At 33.2% G+C, this 21,420-nt stretch overlaps 3 protein-coding genes across 9 annotated transcripts; 2 read left to right on the top strand and 1 right to left on the bottom strand.

The window, feature by feature from the left end:
- Nucleotides 1-1,635: 1,635 nt before the first annotated feature.
- LOC142533927 (LEAF RUST 10 DISEASE-RESISTANCE LOCUS RECEPTOR-LIKE PROTEIN KINASE-like 1.2) lies at nt 1,636-15,957 on the top strand. 4 transcript variants are annotated; one of them, XM_075640862.1, is made up of 4 exons: nt 1,636-2,692; nt 14,408-14,443; nt 14,523-14,771; nt 14,872-15,957. In XM_075640862.1, the coding sequence occupies exons 1-4, from the start codon at nt 1,939-1,941 to the stop codon at nt 15,825-15,827; spliced, it is 1,995 nt and encodes a 664-aa protein (XP_075496977.1). In that variant the 5' UTR covers nt 1,636-1,938; the 3' UTR covers nt 15,828-15,957. The 4 variants fall into 4 exon arrangements, with proteins under 4 accessions (XP_075496977.1, XP_075496976.1, XP_075496980.1 ...); XM_075640861.1 differs by having other exon boundaries at nt 14,396-14,443; XM_075640865.1 differs by lacking the exon at nt 1,636-2,692 and adding an exon at nt 13,201-14,222.
- Nucleotides 15,958-16,659: 702 nt separating this feature from the next.
- On the top strand, nt 16,660-18,796 carry LOC142533516 (uncharacterized). 4 transcript variants are annotated; one of them, XM_075640326.1, is made up of 4 exons: nt 16,660-16,793; nt 18,018-18,168; nt 18,321-18,394; nt 18,476-18,796. In XM_075640326.1, exons 2-4 carry the CDS (start codon nt 18,025-18,027, stop codon nt 18,615-18,617), a joined length of 360 nt encoding a protein of 119 aa, XP_075496441.1. In that variant the 5' UTR covers nt 16,660-16,793; nt 18,018-18,024; the 3' UTR covers nt 18,618-18,796. The 4 variants fall into 4 exon arrangements, with proteins under 4 accessions (XP_075496441.1, XP_075496439.1, XP_075496442.1 ...); XM_075640324.1 differs by having other exon boundaries at nt 16,662-16,793; nt 18,025-18,168; XM_075640327.1 differs by having other exon boundaries at nt 16,662-16,793; nt 18,025-18,168; nt 18,466-18,594.
- A 163-nt stretch (nt 18,797-18,959) lies between these two features.
- On the bottom strand, nt 18,960-21,092 carry LOC142533515 (uncharacterized protein C24B11.05). Its single transcript, XM_075640323.1, has 8 exons — nt 21,074-21,092; nt 20,873-20,933; nt 20,729-20,794; nt 20,517-20,614; nt 20,142-20,267; nt 19,508-19,744; nt 19,358-19,423; nt 18,960-19,265 (listed from the first exon to the last, which is right to left on the bottom strand). Exons 2-8 carry the CDS (start codon nt 20,922-20,924, stop codon nt 19,113-19,115), a joined length of 798 nt encoding a protein of 265 aa, XP_075496438.1. The 5' UTR covers nt 20,925-20,933; nt 21,074-21,092; the 3' UTR covers nt 18,960-19,112.
- Between the last annotated feature and the right edge of the window lie 328 nt (nt 21,093-21,420).

Here is a 21,420-nt window from a genome sequence, read left to right as displayed (position 1 = left end):
TTAGATAATCTTTTTCCAATAAATTAGATATAGCAGTGTAATTTGGTTTAATTCAGTTGATTAGATCGAGTCTTTTAAGTAAAATCGATATGATCCAAATTTATTTTTGTTAGAAGGCAAAAATTTGTGTGAGACGATCTCACGGGTCGTATTTTATGAGAGGTATCTCTTACTTGGATCCTCCATGAAAAAATATTACTTTTTATGCTAAGAGTATTACTTTTTATTGTGGATATTGGTAGAGTTGACCCGTTTTATTGTGGATATCGGTAGGGGTGATCCGTCTCACAGATAAAGATTTGTGAGACCGTCTCATAAGAGACCTACTCTTGTTAAAAATATGAATTCAAGTAAAAATTTGATAAAAAATTTTCAATTATAAACTTCTAAATGGGCAATTAGAAATTAAATTATGGAAGCTTAAAGAGTTTGTATGGAGAAGATTAACGAAAACCCAAGAATTGAAGATTAACGAAAACCCAAGAATTGAAGTTTAATTCTTAAAACTAACCGCGGGAGGCCATAAAACCAAGAATTAAAGTTTAACCGTGAGTATTTGCTTAGAGTCACGTCATTATGTCCCCTTGCCTCGGTGAAAACATTTTACCGAAGCATAAAAAAATTCACAGATTTTCTAGATATTTTTACTTTTATAATTATTTTATCCAAAATATAGTACCTTTTTTCTATTAAATATTTTTTTATGGAAAAAATAGCCAGTCAAATATGTAATATTTCACCCAAAGCCTCCTTTGTTGGCATCCTCTATTGCGGATATCGTCCACAAAAGTTATGGACTACTTTTCTCCACGAGTTGCCGACTTTAAAATAGTGGACCAAACAGATCAACCCCTTCAATTGTCTCCATATGTATCATTATTATTATTTTCTGTGTTGTATTCAAGTGGAGGCTATTGATAATTATATAACGATATTATTATTTCAATTAAAATGAAATTTTAATATGGGATATTTGTTTTTAAATCTCAAAACATTTAACTATGTGTTCGGTTTTTGTCAGATTAAAACTTTCTCTATAATCTATGAATACAAAAAAATATATATATATGCACTCAATGTGTCCACAATTTTTTCGGGATGAAATTCAGTACAAAACATTGAAAGTTTAAAACATATATATGATTTTACAGAAAAATTGGTTTAGATCTGATCTGAAAGATAAAATTTTGAGCATAAAATTAGAATACATATATTAATATCAATATTTTATACACTTTTTTGTGAGCTAAAATATCATGTATTAATACATGAGCTGAAAACGTTAGATATCATATATTAATTCACATTTTTTATTTTTTATACCAATTTTCATTCGAAAAAATGTGTCATTAATAACAAAAAAATTTATACATGTTTGTTATTCATAAATCATATATTAGTATATCTAAAATCTTTAATACTCAATATCATATATTAATAACAGTTTTTCAAATTTTTATACCGAATTTTCGTCCGAAAAAAAAAACGTGTAGTTAATATCAAAATTTGTTATATATTTTTTGATACCAAAAAATCATATATTAACGTTTTAGATCTGAAATATAATATATTTATTCTAAAATTTTAATATTATGTACTCAATTTCATCCGAAAATATAAACGTGGATAGAAGGATTGTGTTAGTGAACGATGACAGAAAAACACATTGATGTCCTTCAATATTTCCTATTTGTTTTATGAAACTTTTACTTTTCAATTGGTCAAACTAAAGCAACTCAACCACGCTTACGCTGCTGATCCTATTTTCTTACCTTGTTCAATGTGTGGGGCTATTCTTCAGATAGGTAACCCTTGCCCACTCGTACGATTTCCCAATTGACAGTTAACTCTCTTCATACGCGAGATTACCACTACTTTTCTCAAGATTATGAATATTTTGAAAACTCGAGAGATTTTGATCCGGTGAACCCAAAAACGATGCATGATTTCTTCATATATTTCAGCTTCTGTATATTCTGTGTCATCATCTTATCCGAAAGATCTTCCGGCGCCGATTACCGATATGAAGCCTGCAGCGTACCGGTACTTTGTGGTGGCCAGAACGTAAGCTTTCCGTTCTATATTCAAGGTCTGCAGGAAGCGTACTGTGGATTCCCTGGATTTATGCTAAACTGCAGCGATCTTGGATTACCAGTTCTTGAATTACCCGGAAACGAATATGTAATCAAGGGAATCTCTTACAGAAACCAGAATTTTCGCGTGATTGATTCAGCTGTTTTAAACTCAAATTCCAGCAGCTGTCTCCCAGGAATTAGAAACAGCACGCTTTATACAAAGCCCCAGTTCGATTATGTAGATGCAACACATCTCCGTCTGTTCGGAGACTGCCGGGAAACGTTAACTAATGATCTGTCTAGGTACCAGGTTGACTGTGGTAACTGGGACTTGGCATTTTATGATGATGGTAGAGATGAAAACTTGATCAGAATTTTGCTGGAAGATTGCCCAAGAAACGTTCTGGTGCCGGTGGATGGGGCCGGCCCATCGGGCGGTGGAAACGGCGGAATTGGAGATGTCCTCGAGGTTGCCAAGAAGGGATTCGAATTGAACTGGATAGCAGCCGATTGTGACGCATGTGAAATAAGTGGTGGACGTTGTGGATTTAATGAAACTTTTTATAAATTCATGTGTTTCTGCCCTGACAGACCTCATTCCGCCAGTTGCAAACCTGGTAAGTTCTTTTCACTTTTCTTCAGTATATATTATTTCAGACACATCTCACCTGGTGTAGCGTAACTATGGCCATACCACATACTATAGGCATTAATCAGTTAAATATTTCTGCTTAATAGAATTAGCCAACTGAAATTGCTATAAAAAAAATCTCATAGAAAGTATACATATTATTACAGCCTCATTTTCATTAGCTGACGCTGAATTGGAGAATGAGGCGCGATTTAATATATATATATATATATATATATATATATATATATATATATATATATATATATATATAAAACACAAAAAATGAAAATATATTATGATAATAAGTCATATATATTCACTGATTCATATGACACTTTCAATCCGCGTGATTATAACATAACGACAGCTCTATCAAATTTGAAAATATATCTTTCATCCAAATATAATTCACAATAGAAAAAATAATAAAAATAACATAATAGTGAATTTTATCATATCAAAATCACGATGTACTTAAATTGAGTAAATATAAACAAAATTTTGTCAAATAAAATTCTCTTAATTAACTAAATTATCATAATAATGTTAAAATAAAACCACTAAACATTTATTAAATTAAATATCAATTGTGATTTTGCTAAATGAAATAGATATATAAATAAGATAACTCACAAAATTTTGTGAGACGGCTCACGAATCATTTTGTGAGACGAATATTCTATTTGATTCAATAATGAAAAAATATTATTTTTTATGACAAAAATATTAATTATTATTGTAAATACAGGTATAGTTGACACGTTTCACGGAAAACACACTATGAACATTGATCCTAAATTTGCAAACGCGTGTAGACACAATAATGTAGACACATTATGATTTAAATTTTATATGCATATAATATTTCAAACAATGTTAAATAAAAATAATAAGCACAAAAACACCCGCAAACATTAAAAAATATATATAAGGAAAAAATAGTGTCAAAAAACAAAATGACATGTTTAAATAAAAAAAATTATGCTTCTTAATTCACATTTAAAAATCAACTTGTTATAAAAGTGATATATTTATATGTAAAATAAAAGAAAAAATAAGATAAAAACATTAAATATTCATTAGCAATCATGAAAAAATCAACTCATTTTAGCAATCAATTTTAGTAGCAACAAAGAAAAACAATTGGTAAATTGTGAATTCAATATACATTAATGTCCAAACTCATTTAAAATGTATAGTTAATTACCAAAAGAACCCATAAAAAATCATTAATTAAATTTACTAACTTAAATGAATAAGGGTATATTAGAAATTTCACAATTAAAAGTCTATATATATATATATATATATATATATATATATATGTATATATATAAAATATTCTACACTCTTAATTTTTGCAATTATAGGACCATATTGATTGTGATGTGTGTTGAAAAAGTCATTTTTTTAGTCACAAGGTGATCAATTTGGCTTTGTACACTATGAGGAGTTTAATATCTTGATAAATCATATTTCATGGTTGATGATTGAATATGACTTTGATTTTTGCAGATACTGTATACTTGCATGTTCCACCGAAAACATTTTTAAAAAAAATATATCATTAAGTTAGTCTGACCTCGTTTCCTAAAAGTTTCAAAATCATTAGTTGATGTTACCATCTCTTTATTACAACATTGATTTTTTCGTTATTTACATGGGTTTGAACTCATATCTGTCCCCTTATTAGTTTATGTTAGCGTTTTAAATCAAAATCCAACAGACCTATTTAAATCTATTTATAATAGGTCTCTTGTGGTACGCTTTCATGGATTTTTATCCATGAAACGGGTCAACCATGTTCATATTCACAATAAGATACATTTCTCATAAAATTGACTCGTGACTCCATCTTACAGTAGTTTTTGTGATATTTTTAAGTTTGAAAATCTTTTAGGTTATGTATGGATGGAAATAGTTGAAATCAGTTGTTCAATAACTTAAAAGAAAGCAATTCAAACTCATGCTACAATCGAACTAATCACAATATGTTGGAACATTTCATGTTCGCAATCTTGATTTTGATGTTAACAAAACTTGTTATTGTGTTTCTAACATATTTACTCAAATGTGAAGTTGCAAACACAAGAAGCAAGCTGAAACTGAATTCTGCACGAATTGGACTGATTAGAAATTTGAAACAAGTCGTATTTCAAGTCAGTTGGACAAAATCGGATGTTATCATGGTCTAACTGATCGCTCAATTACCGAACTGATCACACGAAAACAGCAATCAGTTGAGTTTGAGCAGTTGCGGTATTTTGATCATATCTCTCAGCTCGGTTATCGAAATGGAGCGATTCAGTATGCGTTGGAAAGATAAGACAATGATCTACAAATCATCTTCAGAAGTCAAAGTCTGAATCGAAGCTTAAAATGCAGATAAATGACAATGAAATTACTGGTTCTGCACAAACTGAAATCAGCTAGGCTGATTTCAGCACACCAGCTGAAACTGAACCAGCAGCTGACCAGTTGAACCAGACCAACTGAACTGAACAAGCTGCTAACCAGTTGAACTGAACCAGTTGCTGACCAACTGAAACGAACCAGATGAACTGAACCAGACCAGCTGAAACTGAACCGAACTAGACCAACTGAACCGAACCAGCAGCTGACCAACTGAACTGGACTGAATCAGCTGCTGACCAGTTGAACTGAATGACCAGTTGAGTTGACCAGTCGGGAAAATGTCCAGCAAGACGAATTTGACCGTTGCAATTTCAGAAACAATACAGAAAATTTCCAAACGGTCATATTCTTGTGTCTAACGTATATATCAGTGTTGGAGCTTATAAATACAACATATTGAAGATCAAACAAGAGCTTTGGAAGAGGATTCAAAGCATGGGCAGTTAGCATGAAGAAATCAGCTAGTTGAGAGCACAAGACTTTGTGTGAGGATACATTTGAGATGTACACTGTAAATGATAAATTCTTCACACACAATCACTCACATATATACAGAGAGTTTGAGCTGAAAAAATTAGTTGAGTGAGACTTGCACAAAGACATTAAACTTGTGTATGTAGTCTTGGCATAAGAGACGTTAAACATTATGCTGATTGTTAGGTGATGCCTACAATCTTGAGTGCTAGGAGTTCAGTTTAGGCAGTGGATAAGTTCTAGCTGAATGTGTTTTTACAAAGAGTTGTATAAATTAAAGTTTTCTAGTGAATCTTTCCCAAGGGGAAGAAAAGGTGACGTAGGAGCATTTGAAGTCTCCGAACATCCATAAACAAATTTGTGTCTATTTGTTTATTGCATTTACTTATCATTTCCATTGTTTTTATAGATGCATTGTTGAAGCATTTTATGTGTTCTTCAAATACCAAAATATTGCATACCAAGTGTTTGATAAAATGCTTCAACCGAAAATATTTTTACTCATTCAACTTGTATATATTTTAAATTGTTTACAAAATATTTAATCGGTTTCTACGAAGGATTATTTCGAGTATTTTCCGCTTGGTTTGAACACCAAACTCGATTTAATTCATCGGTGTTCAATATTTCAAAAACCGAGCTATTGTAGCTCATTGATTACCCCCCCATCGATCCTAACAATTGATATCAGAGCGGGTTGTTCTTGAAAGAACATTGAAACTGATTTTGATGTTTAAAATTCGAAAATTTCAGATTTTTTAAATATATACATGCAAAACTGAATTTTCGTACAGCTTGCAGCGACTGTAGGAAAAATGACATATCTCCTTGCTCGAGTGTCCAAATGACGAACTGCTTTTTTGCGTTGCAAACTAGACTCATAGAGGTTTACAGTGGTATAAAATTTGCAGCATATTTATGCTCGAGAAAGTACAGTTTATTCGTTGAAGGCAGAATATGTGCTGTGACAGAAAATGAGCCATGGAGAAAATTGGTTAGTTATCCCTCTTCTTTTATAACTTTCAAAATTTTAAAAATATAGGGGGAGAACTCATTAAAATTTTAATGGAATTATTATTTTTAAATATTGAGGGGGAGAAAATTTTGTTTAAAAATGTTTTGAAATTGTGACTTTTTGATTCACACAAAAAGGGGGAGAAATATGTTAGTTGAATTGATTGTTTATCCAAGTTTTGTGATCATCAAAAAGGGGGAGATTGTTGGAACATTTCATGTTCGCAATCTTGATTTTGATGTTAACAAAACTTGTTATTGTGTTTCTAACATATTTACTCAAGTGTGAAGTTGCAAACACAAGAAGCAAGCTGTGGGGCCCTTAGCTCCTAATCGTTATTACAATGCAATCTGATTAGGGTTAATTAATTACAGCGGAAAACGAGTTTAAATTTTCTTTACAATGAGCCCAAATCATTTTATTTGAATACTAAAAATAGTATTTAATCTCACGTCATAAACATGCCCACACGAAATCAAAATCTATCATATACAAACAACTCACATTCTCGGGACATGCCCCGGTATATAGATACATATACATATATACTGGGAACAAGACAAAACATAAAACCTCAGCCCAAGCTGTGGCTCCCTCCAGAAGTACCCTCTCCGGTCTCCTGATATCCTGGAGTACCTGCCATTGTCCACACACAAAGACAACAACAACCCCCCTTGGGGGTGAGCAAAGCTCCGTATGGAACAACCAAACATATATACCACAGATATTTAAGCAATGATATATGGTATGCAATGCATGTATGTCGTGGAGATATCGGGTCAAATGCCCATCCACTGAGCACATGTCAGAATCAATCGAATCGCTATCAAATCAATGCTCGAGCTGGCACACCGGCCAATATGGGATACTCGTATGATAGCGTCGGCAAAGCGCCATCAAGTCCCAAATCTCATATCCAATCATATGGGGCCACAATTGTCTATGCTTTACGGGTCATATAATACCGGCATAGCGATTGTGTTCACAAACCCCGGAAGCCAATCAAATCATATCAGGGTATCCAAGGATCATAGCTCAACGTGTATGTCATGTATCGATGTATGCATAAAATGATGTGTGTTAACACAAAACATTTATTTTATACATCGATATCTCAATCTCAATGTCATGTATGCCATATCAATCAACAAATAAGGCATATAGACACATAATCTCATTCCAATCAATTAAATCAATCCGACATATATCATATAACACAGATACTTGTCGTATGTTACCCGGTCGCAACATACCTCAATTCTTCGTTTCCAGTTGATGTAGCCTGAAGATATTGATATTACACTTTATCTACATCAATAACATACTCATTCCAATCAATAACATACTCCAAAATCATTAATATGAGTTTCAAATATCATTTGAAACTTCAAAAATTCATATCAAATCAAATTCATATCATAATTCAATTCCGACTTCGAATACAAGTTTCTTGTCGGTTATTCTACTACATATCAGAAATTCAACTTCAAATACATGCTATTCCAGCACTTTGATATTTAGAGCTGCTGGAACTAGAAGAAAATTACCTCAGTCAGAAGCCCTCGACGCGAAGATCACAAATATATAATTTGTTTCGCGTTTAGACAGCGTTTCGAAGTCGATTCGGACGAAAGAAATTCGAATTCCCTCGTATTCTCTCGAAGCCTCTGAAATGAAAGGAAGAAAACGAACGGCAAAAATTGTTCTTATCTTCCCACCGCTCTCGCGCTCGGGCGGTAGAATTCTCGCGCCCGAGCGCGAGAGGTTCTGCCCCCGAGTTTCAAATGCACCACCGCGCTCGGGCGGTCAAAAATTACCGCTCGGGCGCGGCATGTTCTGTCCAAATGCCACTTGCTCCGCGCTCGGGCGGTCATTTTCTACCGCCCGGGCGCCACTCGTTCTGTGCAATTATTTATGTTTGTACTAAATTGGCGTCCGACCTCTCCAATCGAGCTCTTACAACGTCAATTAATATTCAATATTCATTTTCTCAATTTCCTTGTCATAATATACATCAAATACATAATCACATATCAATTTCATGAATTATCGATAATCACACAGGATTTACGATAACACGATACACGGTCCTTACACAAGCTGAAACTGAATTCTGCACAAACTGAATTTCTGGCGAGCTTCGGTATTTTGATGGTATCTCTCAACTGGATTATCCAAATGACAATCTGCCAACTGGACTGATTAGAAAACTCAATTTAAAACAAGTCGTATTTCACGTCAGCTGGGCAAAAGCGGATGTTATCATGGTCTAACTGATCGCTCAATTACCGAACTGATCACACGAAAACAACAATCAGTTGGGTTTGAGCAGTTGCGGTATTTTGGTCATATCTCTCAGCTCGGTTATCAAAATGGAGCGATTCAGTATACGTTGGAAAGATAAGACGATGATCTACAAATTATCTTCAGAAGTCAAAGTCTGAATCGAAGCTTAAAATGCTGATAAATGACGATGAATTTACTGGTTCTGCACAAACTGAAATCAGCTAGGCTGATTTCAGCACACCAGCTGAAACTGAACCAACTGAACCAGCTGAAGATCAGTTGAACCAGACCAACTGAACTGAACCAGCTGCTGACCAGTTGAACTGAACCAGTTGCTGACCAACTGAACCGAGCCAGTTGAACTGAATCAGACCAGCTGAAACTGAACCGAACCAGACCAACTGAACCAGCTGAACTGACCCGAACCAGCAGCTGACCAACTGAACTGAACTGAACCAGCTGCTGACAAGTTGAACTGAATGACCAGTTGAGTTGACCAGAGTTGACCAGTCGGGAAAATGTCCAGCAAGACGAATTTAACCGTTGCAATTTCAGAAACAGTACAGAAAATTTCCAAACGGTCATATTCTTGTGTTTAACTTATATATCAGTGTTGGAGCTTATAAATACAACATATTGAAGATCAAACAAGAGTTTTGGAAAAGGATTCAAAGCATGGGCAGTTAGCATGAAGAAATCAGCTAGTTGAGAGCACAAGCCCTTGTGTGAGGATACATTTGAGATGTACACTGTAAATGATAAATTCTTCACATACAATCACTCACATATATACAGAGAGTTTGAGCTGAAAAAATTAGTTGAGTGAGACTTGCACAAAGACATTAAACTTGTGTATGTAGTCTTGGCATAAGAGACGTTAAACATTATGCTGATTGTGAGGTGATGCCTACAATCTTGAGTGCTAGGAGTTCAGTTTAGGCAGTGGATAAGTTCTAGCTGAATGTGTTTTTACACAGAGTTGTATAAATTAAAGTTTTCTAGTGAATCTTTCCCAAGGGGAAGAAAAGGTGACGTAGGAGCATTTGAAGTCTCCGAACATCCATAAACAAATTCGTGTCTATTTGTTTATTGCATTTACTTATCATTTCCATTGTTTTTATAGATGCATTGTTGAAGCATTTTATGTGTTCTTCAAATACCAAAATATTGCATACCAATTGTTTGATAAAATGCTTCAACTCAAAATATTTTTACTCATTCAACTTACATATATTTTAAATGGTTTACAAAATATTTAATCGGTTTCTACGAAGGATTATTTCGAGTGTTTTCCGCTTGGTTTGAACATCAACTCGATTTAATTAATCGGTGTTTAATATTTCAAGAACCGAGCTATTGTAGCTCAATGATTACCCCCTCAATCTTAACACAATATATTTCAAATTTTTAGAATATTAGAGTTATTTGAAATCCATTTTGATATATATAAATATATTGTAGATAACTAAGATATAGATTTGATTTTATTTGTTAAGGTTATTCAACAATGAAATTTAATTTTACACTCATAGATTTTAGATGAACCGATCCAAATATGTGGTTTTTTCTACACCACCAATCTTCAATCAATTGGGATTACATGCTGCGGAATCCATTAGGGTCTATGCACAAAGCATGGGTCAATTAAAAAATAAAATAAAATTGGGCCTGAGTAGTTCTCCTGGTGCATGCACCATAGCCAAGGCCCATTTGTACTATCTTACAACATCATTGGATAAATCAACATGAGTAGTTCTCTTGTGAGACGGTCTAAAAAATCTTTATCTATGAGATGGGTCAATCCTATAGATATTTACAATAAAAAGTAATACTCTTAGCATAAAAAGTAATATTTTTTCATAGATGATCCAAATAAGATATTTGTCTCACAAAATACGACATGTGAGACCTTCTCACACAAAATTTTGTCAATCAGTAGAGATTATTTTCATCTGTACACCTTAATATTTCATGCAATGAATCATTATTTTTTAGGACAAAAAAAAAAAGAATAATAAAAATAAACATATGCAAGTCCCCTTGTTTTAATGAAACTTGAAAAAATAATAATACTAAGGGTCCTCCGTTTGGACAAATAGTTATAAAATATTTTTATAAAAGTGTTTTTCACCAAAATTTTAAAAATGTTTTAAAAGTTGTTTTAGGAATAAACATGGGTTTGGAAACTATTTTATAAAAAAAATTATAGTTAAAAATGATTAATAACTATTTATCTATTTTAAATAAGTGGTGAGTCAATGATGAGATAAATATTTTCGAGTCAATTATATGATTTTTGGGGGTATAGAAAGACTTGAACCTTCGCGATTTTTAAAGTCCATGAATTTTTCTTTTACTATAAGTTTCATTGTTGCCCCGGATTCTATTATCAAGAAGTGTATACACGGCATTTTGTACTAATTTCTCATGACACACTAATAATTCTCTCCGTGTAGATCTACTTCTTGTTAATAGATCGGGTTTCTGTAATAAGTTTTTCATTAATTTTTTTTTTTGTAATTTTGTTTCTTATTTTTGATTTATAATAATTTGACCTATGTTTTTTTTTACTTTAAATATATCAGAATATATCTTTCAATTATTGTTTAAAATTATAATAAAAGAAGCATTTTAAAAAAATATTTTTCATAAACAATTTAAAAATCTTGTTCAATCACATACTTTTTTTTTCCTTTTATAAAACGCTTAAACGTTTATAAAATATTTGTCCAAACAGATTTTAATATCTTACTTTGTCTCACGTAGAAGTATTTTTAAAAACATTTGTAAAAAAGAAGACCAATATTTTAAGGTCAAGTAAATCTAAATTTTCAATTGTTTAATAATATCGGACCTGACTGGTTGCTCTCCTCTAATCTCTATCAAAGACTCCTGTGGGTTAGTTCTTGAATTCTCTTTTATCTCCACTTGATCCGTTGTGTATAACATCAATAGGTTGCATTAAATAATTTAATCGTTTATGTATATCATCAAAATGCTTATTAATCATGCGCGTGCACACACACAGATATATATATATATATATATATTCGATGTTGTTAATGCAACGATGTGATGACGTAAGACATTGCTGACATGTTATGCGTAATAATAACATTTAGGAAAAAACTTAAAAAACTTTCTTTTACCCTAAAACTGATTGCTTTATACTAATAATTGATTAGAAGTCCAAAATAATATTTAGGCCAAGGGAGAAAATTGCTACTTTTCCAGTACATTTATTCGTAACTCTTGAAATATAACATGATTATTATTTGTAATATATATATATATATATATATATATATATTATTATTATTATTATTATTATTATTATTATTATTATTTCATGATCACCAGTCAATTAGCATAAGGAATTTCTTCGCTTTTACGTGAAAATTTCGTTTAACTTGTTGGACGGAGAGGGGGTGGGCCGGAGTTGTGCTGTCATCGTCAATGGAAAAAGCTAATTTAATGGTTGAATGCATAATATGAATGGACACTTTAAACTTTTTTTTTAAAGACAATATATTTTAATATTTCGAGACAGTCAGATTATTGCATGTATGTGAGATGTATCGATTGAGTCTATATTTAATTTGAAAAGTAATATTTATAATATAAAAAGTAATATTTTCATGGGTGGTCGGGTAATATATAAGTCTCACAAAATTAACTATTGAGACGATCTTACTTTTATGAATAAATATTTCAATGGAGTAACATAATTATCTAATAATTATTGAATAAGTCTCTTGTGAGACAGGCTGAATCGGTTTGTATTTATAATTATTTTTTATGAATCACACCAGATTAGATATCCGTGTCAAAAAATTGGCACCTGAGATTATATCGTAAGAGTTTTTGTTGTAGGCAAAAACTTGTGTGAGACGGTCTCACGGATCGTATTTTGTGAGACGGATATCTTATTTGGGTTATCCATGAAAAAATATTACTTTTTATTGTGAATATCGATAGGTTTGACTCGTCTCATAGATAAAGATTAGTGAGATTGTAACACAAGAGACCTACTCTTTGCGATATTATCAATATCTCTTAAATTTCTTATAATCCTCAATCATTTTTACAAACTAAATGGGAAAATTAAAAGTTACTTGATATCACCAACCTTTTTCAAAGCATCCCAACTTTTCGTTTTTTTTCTTTTTTTTCCTAATCTTATTCAAGTCTTTGATTTTCTTTTTTTTCTGATCGTAATTCATCTCATGATAAAGTTTAAACATAATATTTGACACGAAAAATAATAATAATTCAATATAATCAAATTTTTTATATTCCAGATATAAAAAAAAATTGATTTATATGAGAATTTATAATGCATTTTCTTTGATGATCATCTAAATTTGTAGTATTTTTTAACTCATGTCACAGTCAATGGTCAATTATGTAAACGACCCGCAAGTCAAGTTGATAATGACAGCGAAACTTGAGTGTTCCTAACCTCAATCTGACCATTTCAAACTAATTAAAGCAAATAAATAAAAAAAAACAATAATTAAAAAATATATATCATTTAAAGTTTTGTTTCAGATTACATTATTTCTAAATTAATTTTATTTGCTTTGGTCAAGTCAACTACGGCGTTTGTAGCACAAACAACAGCTGTGTTACAAAAGTAAGACCACCGGAATACAAAAATCTTGCCTCCATTTTCCATTTTCCCTTCTCTGCATGGCCTTTCCCAATTTATTCCTGTTCTTCTTCGTATTCCATGCTCTGCTTCTCAACTTTTGCGATGCCAACAAGTGCCCCAAATCCTTCCCTTGTTCAGAACTTGGGCTCCTGGAGTATCCCCTCACCGAGCTCGAACGCCCCGACTGTGGGTTAATCGTGGTTGATTGTAATTCTTCGGTACCAAGATTTAAGATTGGGGATAAAGGGCCGTCCTACGATGTTTTGGATAATATTTCCGCATATAAATATTTTGTTCGAGACGAATCCCTTCGGTATAATTTGGATCGCAATAGTTGTTTTTCTTTCAACAGTTTTCCTCTCTATATTTCTCCCAATATTTCATTCGTAATATCCCCAAACGTCACCCTCTTCACATGTGACAAGGCTTTCCATGATAGGAGTGTGGAAGAGCATTTCAAAGATTACAAAAATCACTCGCAATGTGTAGGCTTTGATGTATATTATAGAAACCCAGAGGATGGAAATCCTGCTAGTGGGGCTGATCTCCCTTTTGGATGTCGTTCTATTCAAATGCCTATGTGGAATCGTTCTTTGAATTGGAGTGATGACTTGTTCAAACTGCTTGCTTATGAATTTGATCTTGAGTGGCATGTTGAACAAACTAAAGGTCAGTGTCATATATATGTTGTTCGTTACTTGCAAAAGGAACCAAATTTTATGCTAACATATGGAGTTGTTTTCTTGGCGAAAAATTCAATGCTGTTGTTTATTTTTGCTTCTTCTTGAGTAAACCCCACTGGTTTGTTTGTGATATGCAATCAATAATTTTTCTTACCTTAGATTTGGTTGCAGGAAACAAAAAGAAGATGAAAATAATAATAGCCGCAGGTATTGTCAGTCTGATTACCGTGTTTCCATCTTAGTATTCTGGTTTCCAAACGTTAATGAGTCTGATTTGTGGTATTAGCTATACCGGGAGCTGCATTTTTCATGTGCTTGTTGGCCTTTTTAATCTGGCGAAACAAGAAACGAGTCACAAATGCCTACCGCCTATGGAGAAGCGTATCCTCGGATCCCTCCTCCAAATTAGATATTGAAGGCGGAAGCTTATACTTCGGAATCCCTGTATTTTCCTACACAGAACTTGTGGAGGCCACAAATAACTTCGACTCCGCCCGAGAACTCGGTGATGGAGGCTTTGGAACCGTATATTATGGTACTAAAAAAGTTTCTCCTTTCTTCTCAGTATGTGAGATAAGTCCACTTCTACAGTTTCTAAGTATAGTTTCACTAATCTGTTTATAACTAATGACTAGGGAAACTCAGAGATGGAAGAGAAGTCGCTATAAAACGACTCTACGAGCATAACTACAGAAGGGTCGAACAATTCATGAACGAGATCAAAATTCTTACATGTTTGAAGCATCCAAATCTCGTTTCTCTGTACGGCTGCACCTCCAGAAGAAGCCGAGAATTATTACTCGTTTATGAGTACGTTGAAAATGGAACCGTAGCCGATCATCTCCATGGCAAAAGAGCTGACGAATCCCCACTAACTTGGTCCATTCGCATGAACATAGCCATAGAAACAGCAACTGCGCTAACTTACCTACACAAATCAGACATAATCCACCGCGACGTGAAGACGAACAACATATTACTCGACGGAAACTTCTGCGTCAAAGTTGCGGATTTTGGGCTGTCAAGACTCTTCCCAATCGATGCAACTCACGTCTCCACCGCTCCTCAGGGGACCCCAGGGTACGTCGATCCCGAATACCATCAATGTTACCAACTCACAGGTAAAAGCGATGTGTATAGTTTCGGGGTCGTGCTAGTCGAGCTCATATCATCCATGCCTGCAGTGGACATAAACAGACATAGACATGAAATAAACTTGGCTAGCTTCGCTTTAAACAAGATTCAGAAATGTGATTTCGAGGAACTAATCGACTCATCTCTTGGGTACGGCACTGATGCCGAGGTCACGAGAATGACCACTTCCGTGGCCGATTTGGCTTTCCGGTGTCTGCAACCGGAGAAGGAGATGAGGCCGTCGATGGACGAGGTGTTGGATTATTTGAAGGATATTCACAATGGGGATGAGTTGATGTTTGAGAAGGTGAAAGAGGAAAATGGGAATGGAAAGATGCTTCATTCTCCGGAGACAGACGAGGTTATATTGTTGAAGAACAAGAATTTGACGTCACCTGTTGCTGTTACAGATAAATGGATTAGCAGTAGCTCTACCATTGAAAGTTCCATTGAATGAGATTTTTTTTTTATACTTCATATATGTATATCTCTATATGTAGAATGTAATATTCGAAGAACACCTTTTTGAATAAGCATTTGAAACGATTTTACGGATTTATTTTTCGTATTTATACATTAGTTTGATATATGTATATCTATACATAAATCACCATGTAATTTTGACTATAATATTATAATTAGCTTAGAATCTCTCAATTGGTATGTTATTTTATTTTATTTTTTTACTTCTTTGACATCATATCCAATTTTTCTTGGGACTTCTACGCGATGATTCGTCTTTGTTGACTATCATGAGAATAACCATCATACCAAGATTTAATAATGATTCGATTTGCTAGAATAAAAAATACTATGTGTTTTCTTGGTTTTGATTCACCGATGAATTTATTTATTTTTTATTTTGTGTATTGTTAAAGTTGATCCGTCTCACAGATAAAGATTCATAAAATCGTCTCACAAAAGACTTACTCCACAAATATTAGTTTAAGTTTCATATGTAAATATATGATAAGATTAATTTAAAATTTTTGATTTTTTAATAATGTGAATAATATGGTTTAAACATGATTTATGTAAGAAAATCATAAGGTTATGTTACTAAATATTTAAATTTCTAAATCCTTTTTTTTTTCAAAATAACAATGTTTGGTTATTAGGATTTGAAATTAGAATTATTTAAAAATTATTTTTTCAAACAAAAAATAATTTTTAAATAATTCTAATTTCAAATCCTAATAACCAAACATTGTTATTTGTCTCGTAATTATTCAAAAAAATAATAATAATCGTAAACACGTTTACTCGACTTTGGTACAATTGGCGCCAATGCTTCCTCCTCCTTTCATCATTATAAAATGCAGCCCCGTCCAACACTCGTCATTCCTCACAGACTCCCATTTACTCCCTGCATTCGCTCTCGGTCACATAGACGCACGAAAACTTGGCTGCCGATTTGAATCTGGTAATTTCTGGTTGGGTTTTTTTCTAATTCCAAATTCAGATTCGAAATATGTACTATAATAGAATTTGTTTTATGAACGTAGGAGGAGATAGAAGCTGGATTTTGGTTATTTTTCACCGGTTTTTTTTTTTCTGGACTTTGAAATTTCTGGATTCTAGAGACAGATAGCGAATAGATGTAATTTGATTTTATTTGTTAACTTTTTTTATTGCTGGAATGCATCGGAATTAGCTGGATAACAGATGCTTATGAGTTTGTTGCATTTTTACCATTGATTTGCTCATATATATGTCCTTTAATTTTGTTATTTACAGGTTCTCAGTTGTAAAAACTATTCAATGGCTGCTGAAATCCTCTTCACTGTTCGCATTGTTGTGAATTGTGTTATATCTTCTTGTAATTTGTTAAACGTTAAAAATGATGCGCGGAAATTAGCATTTGAGCATTATATCTCTCATTCTCTTTTCTTACTTTTAATATGCTAAATGAGGATAATCATTTTCGATTTCTTACCATGTTTGCGAGTCTGATAGTAAATGTCGGGTACAGCTTCTTTTCTATGTTGGTACGGAAAGCCTAGGGTTCTATTTTACAGTTTTAACTTCAATTGTGGCTAAAATTTAGCTATCCAGTTTTATGATTCCTTTGATGATTGATTTAGGAGAGAATTTTAGTTTTCATTGTCAAATCTTGAAGAAATTATGTTCTCTTGTTTGAAAATTTACCTACTACCCTCGGCTGTCATGGCTACACAAAGTTTGTTAACCATATATAAAATCAGTATAAATTCCATTTTTATATAGAACTCTACATGCATTTTTTTATCTTCTTTGACCGCAGTCCTTGTTTTTTTTTCATGTAGCTATTTCTGAGAAAGTACTTAAAATTGAATTATACATTATCCAAGTTTTGTTTCATACAATCATGAAGTACCAAATATATGAATTAATGGTGAAGTGATTGGGGCATTCCAATACTAGTGAATTTTTGTGCATACTTCTTGCTTGGAAAATGAAAATATCCTCTGAATTTGTTTTCTTCCTCCAGTCTTAACAAATTTCATTTCAAAGTACTGGTGTCATGGAAAAGCGGGTGAAACTTTCTGTATGAGTAATCTGTACTTTTTTGCTCTTCCCAATCATTAAGATGGCAAAATATTATGATGGTAAAAGGGGGGAAAAGAAGAAATCAATTACTATTTTCCTAATTACTAATATGGGGAAGTTCATAGATGGAGGATACGGAGGCAATGGTGGAAGGAGGACCTCTTGAACAGGTTCCAGGAGAAGAAAATGAGTCAAGAACTTTGAATTCTGAGCAAATCGAGATGGAAATTGCTCAGATTCTTGACAAGATCAATAACTTTACTCAAATGGTAAAATTCCATGTTAAACAAGAGAGTATGCATGAGTTTTTCAAGAGAATTATTTGCTTCAAATTTTTTTTTTTTTTATGTTTTTCAAGCTTGGAAGTATCAACTTCTTAAAGAGCTTTTTAGAAAAAGTTTCCCCTTGTGATTTTGTGAAGGTATCTGAGTTGCTAGATTCGGGGAAGTCGATGCTGAAGGAATTGAGTAATGAATTTGAAGAACGGGTTGTTTTGTAAGGGATTTAAAGTAAATTAGGTTTTTTAAATGACCAAAACTAGATTTTGATTGGTATTCTGAATTAAGTCTTTGGCAGAATTCACAAGGAGCAAATGGAAAAGTGGCAAGAGGAGATCAAGGAACTGCGTTTGCTGGATGCTGCAAATGAGGAGACTGATGCACTTTTGCACAATGCCAAATTTCTACTTCAGAGCATTCCAGGTGGAACCTCACAGTAATGAATGCGATGAGGTGAAAACAAAATTATTACAGATTTATATATCAGCAGTGAGATTTTGGTACAACCCAAGAACCTGTATTAGCATTATATGTTAGCACATCATAGTAACAAAATTTAGATTGGTTCTTGATACTTGTTTGTATTCCTTATATGCATTAGTGACTTCGATCTTGCTTTATTCCTGAGTAAATGAAAGAGAAAAAGCAAATAGTGTTAAACATGGAAGAATATGATTTTTGTAGGATATGCGCATTAATCATTATATACTTCTGGCAATATATGCTAATGATTGAGGCATATCAATGTAGAATTAAGCTAGGCGTTGCACTGATTAATCTCATCATAATCCAATTCATCTTTTGTGGAATTTTATTTATCACGAGTAACATTACATTTTACTTTTAAGGTAGCCGACTATAACACATAAAAGTTGTCAACTATTTTTGAAGCATCTTTTCAGTAGTGACTTTAAAACGTCAAAAGCTTTAGTAGTCTATGCTAGTACAACAGTTTCTACTGCAGAAGGCTGGATTACTTGCTCCAAATGCTCCCCTTCATCTTCCCATATTTCAGGTATTGCTTCTCTTAGATTGTGTATGCTGTTTAAGGCATAATCTGCACCTGGTACTAATGTTGATCTCCCCACCTGCATTTTGTATTTTATTAGAAATTGACTATATTTTCTCATAAAGATAGGAAGTTTGGTTAATTAGATTCTTGGTAAATTTTCGAGCTTACTATTACTGTGTGAAGCCCTGCTGCTTTTCCACTGGCAATGTTCCTAATGCTATCATCGAAGAATATCTGTAAATGAAAAAGTGAGTTATCACACGTCCTCAATTGATCACACGCAAAACAACATTTCACGAGCTATATTTGGATACTGACCGTTTTGCATGGATCAACATTTGCAATGCGAATTGCTGCTTCAGTTCCTTGTAGAGAAGGTTTGCATAGAATTCGAGGCTTCAAACTGAAATCTTGATTCTCGACTTGAATTGCATCTTTTCCCTCTTGGGCAGAAGGGTTGAGAGTTTCAAAACATATGACCCCTTGGAAACAGTCTTCCAATCCCAACCTGCTAAGAACTCGGGCTGCATGTGCTTGGTCCGCATTTGTGAATATCTGCATCCAAACCCAAAAATTGGAACAATTAGCGGTAGTCGGTCGGGCCTATGAAACCAAGTTACCCTGTCTGTGCCCCAAGACTATGGCGCAGGATATAGTGAGTGAGTGACCTGAGCCAATCTATGGGGTGGGATTCTTTAGGTTTCGAGTCGGACCAGGGTGCTACCTTTTTAAAAAAAATGGGTCCTGGTTCACTCTTATATAGTGTGAGTCAAATTTGTATACACAGCCGAGTGTTATTTGAATGTGTTGTAGACACTGGAGGTTTTCGTAATATATAATGATAAACCTGTTCTGAGGCTTCATCTCAAATGGAGTGATCTAATTGTTTCCATTATTTGATTTTCTAAAAAAATATATAAAATGTTCCACTTTGTAGTGGGATTTGACATACTATTTTTCTCTGGGGCATGGAAAGAAGTAGATTCCTGAGAAGTGGATCAGGTTTCAGCAGATGATAGGGTAATCTTCCATGGACATAAGCATGAAACTCATCGTTATCGAATTCATATCCAATCTCCTGCAACAACAAAAGAAAATAAAATCAGAAAAAGCACCCATAAGTTTCCTACAATTTCATATCTCACATCAATTTTAATATTTCTCTAATTTTTTTTATTTAGTAATTTTTCGAAATATATTAACGAATTCATTGCTGTATAACATGTCAGATAATTGTTTTATGTCATTTTCACGTGGAACTATACAATGTCATGGAATAATTCGCCCAACCATTACAAACAAGCATGATATCACAATTTTATCCTACCTTGAGCCCAGCCATTGTTGTACCATGCTCTTTGTACAACTCCAAGCACATACTTGGAACCTCACTTTCTTCAATATGCAGGTGGTGCAACATGTATTCTGCAAAATTTAATCACAAATTCATAATCACTGGGTAATCACATCTTCCCATAATCTCTGTTTTCATTAACAAAATCGCCATTAATTTGCGATGATTTACAGTAAATTTCATACCTTCTATATTTTTCCTACAAGCCAAGTTGATTCCCAAGCTCAAGGGGTACAAAGTGTCATCCATATCTAACAAAGACAGTGAAATTACATTATTTTTGTAATAAAAAAAACCAAGAAAAATATTAAGGTATGATAATTACTCACCAAATAGGGCAAAATCGTATTTAGCAACGCTGGACTTTCTATTATCTTCCATTTTCAGTTCCTAGAAAATCAAATTTCATATTTCTTGTCATAGAAATTAATGATCACCAATGTATATAAGAACTCCGTGAAATTAATAATTCTTGCATAAAATGAAGAAAGTAAAATATTAATTAATTGAAATAAAAATAGTATACATACCTAATTTGAAGCTTGATTTCATTACGAGGCTTGAGGGGTTTATTTATAGTAATGGGGGATTAGATGTAAAGGGAACTCCCATGCCGACATCAAATTAGAATATATTAAAGATGACAAGTACCATGTAAATGCCGAGGCCAATGGCATATCTTGTCAATAGGACAATTCTTTTACTTGTCAGTTTCTCAATAAAAGAAATTGGTTTTTTAAAAACCAAATCTTCCACAATTTGGTTAATCGATTGATCATATATAGATTATAGGGCAAAAATTAATGTGAGACCGTCTCACGGGTCGTATTTTGTGAGACAGATCTCTTATTTGAGTTATCCATGAAAAAATATTACT

The sequence above is a fragment of the Primulina tabacum genome, chromosome 18 (assembly GCF_025594145.1).
Source record: "Primulina tabacum isolate GXHZ01 chromosome 18, ASM2559414v2, whole genome shotgun sequence".
Classification (NCBI taxonomy): Eukaryota; Viridiplantae; Streptophyta; class Magnoliopsida; order Lamiales; family Gesneriaceae; genus Primulina; species Primulina tabacum.
Note: the sequence above shows the minus strand (reverse complement) of the source record. Positions and strands in the feature narration are given on the sequence as shown.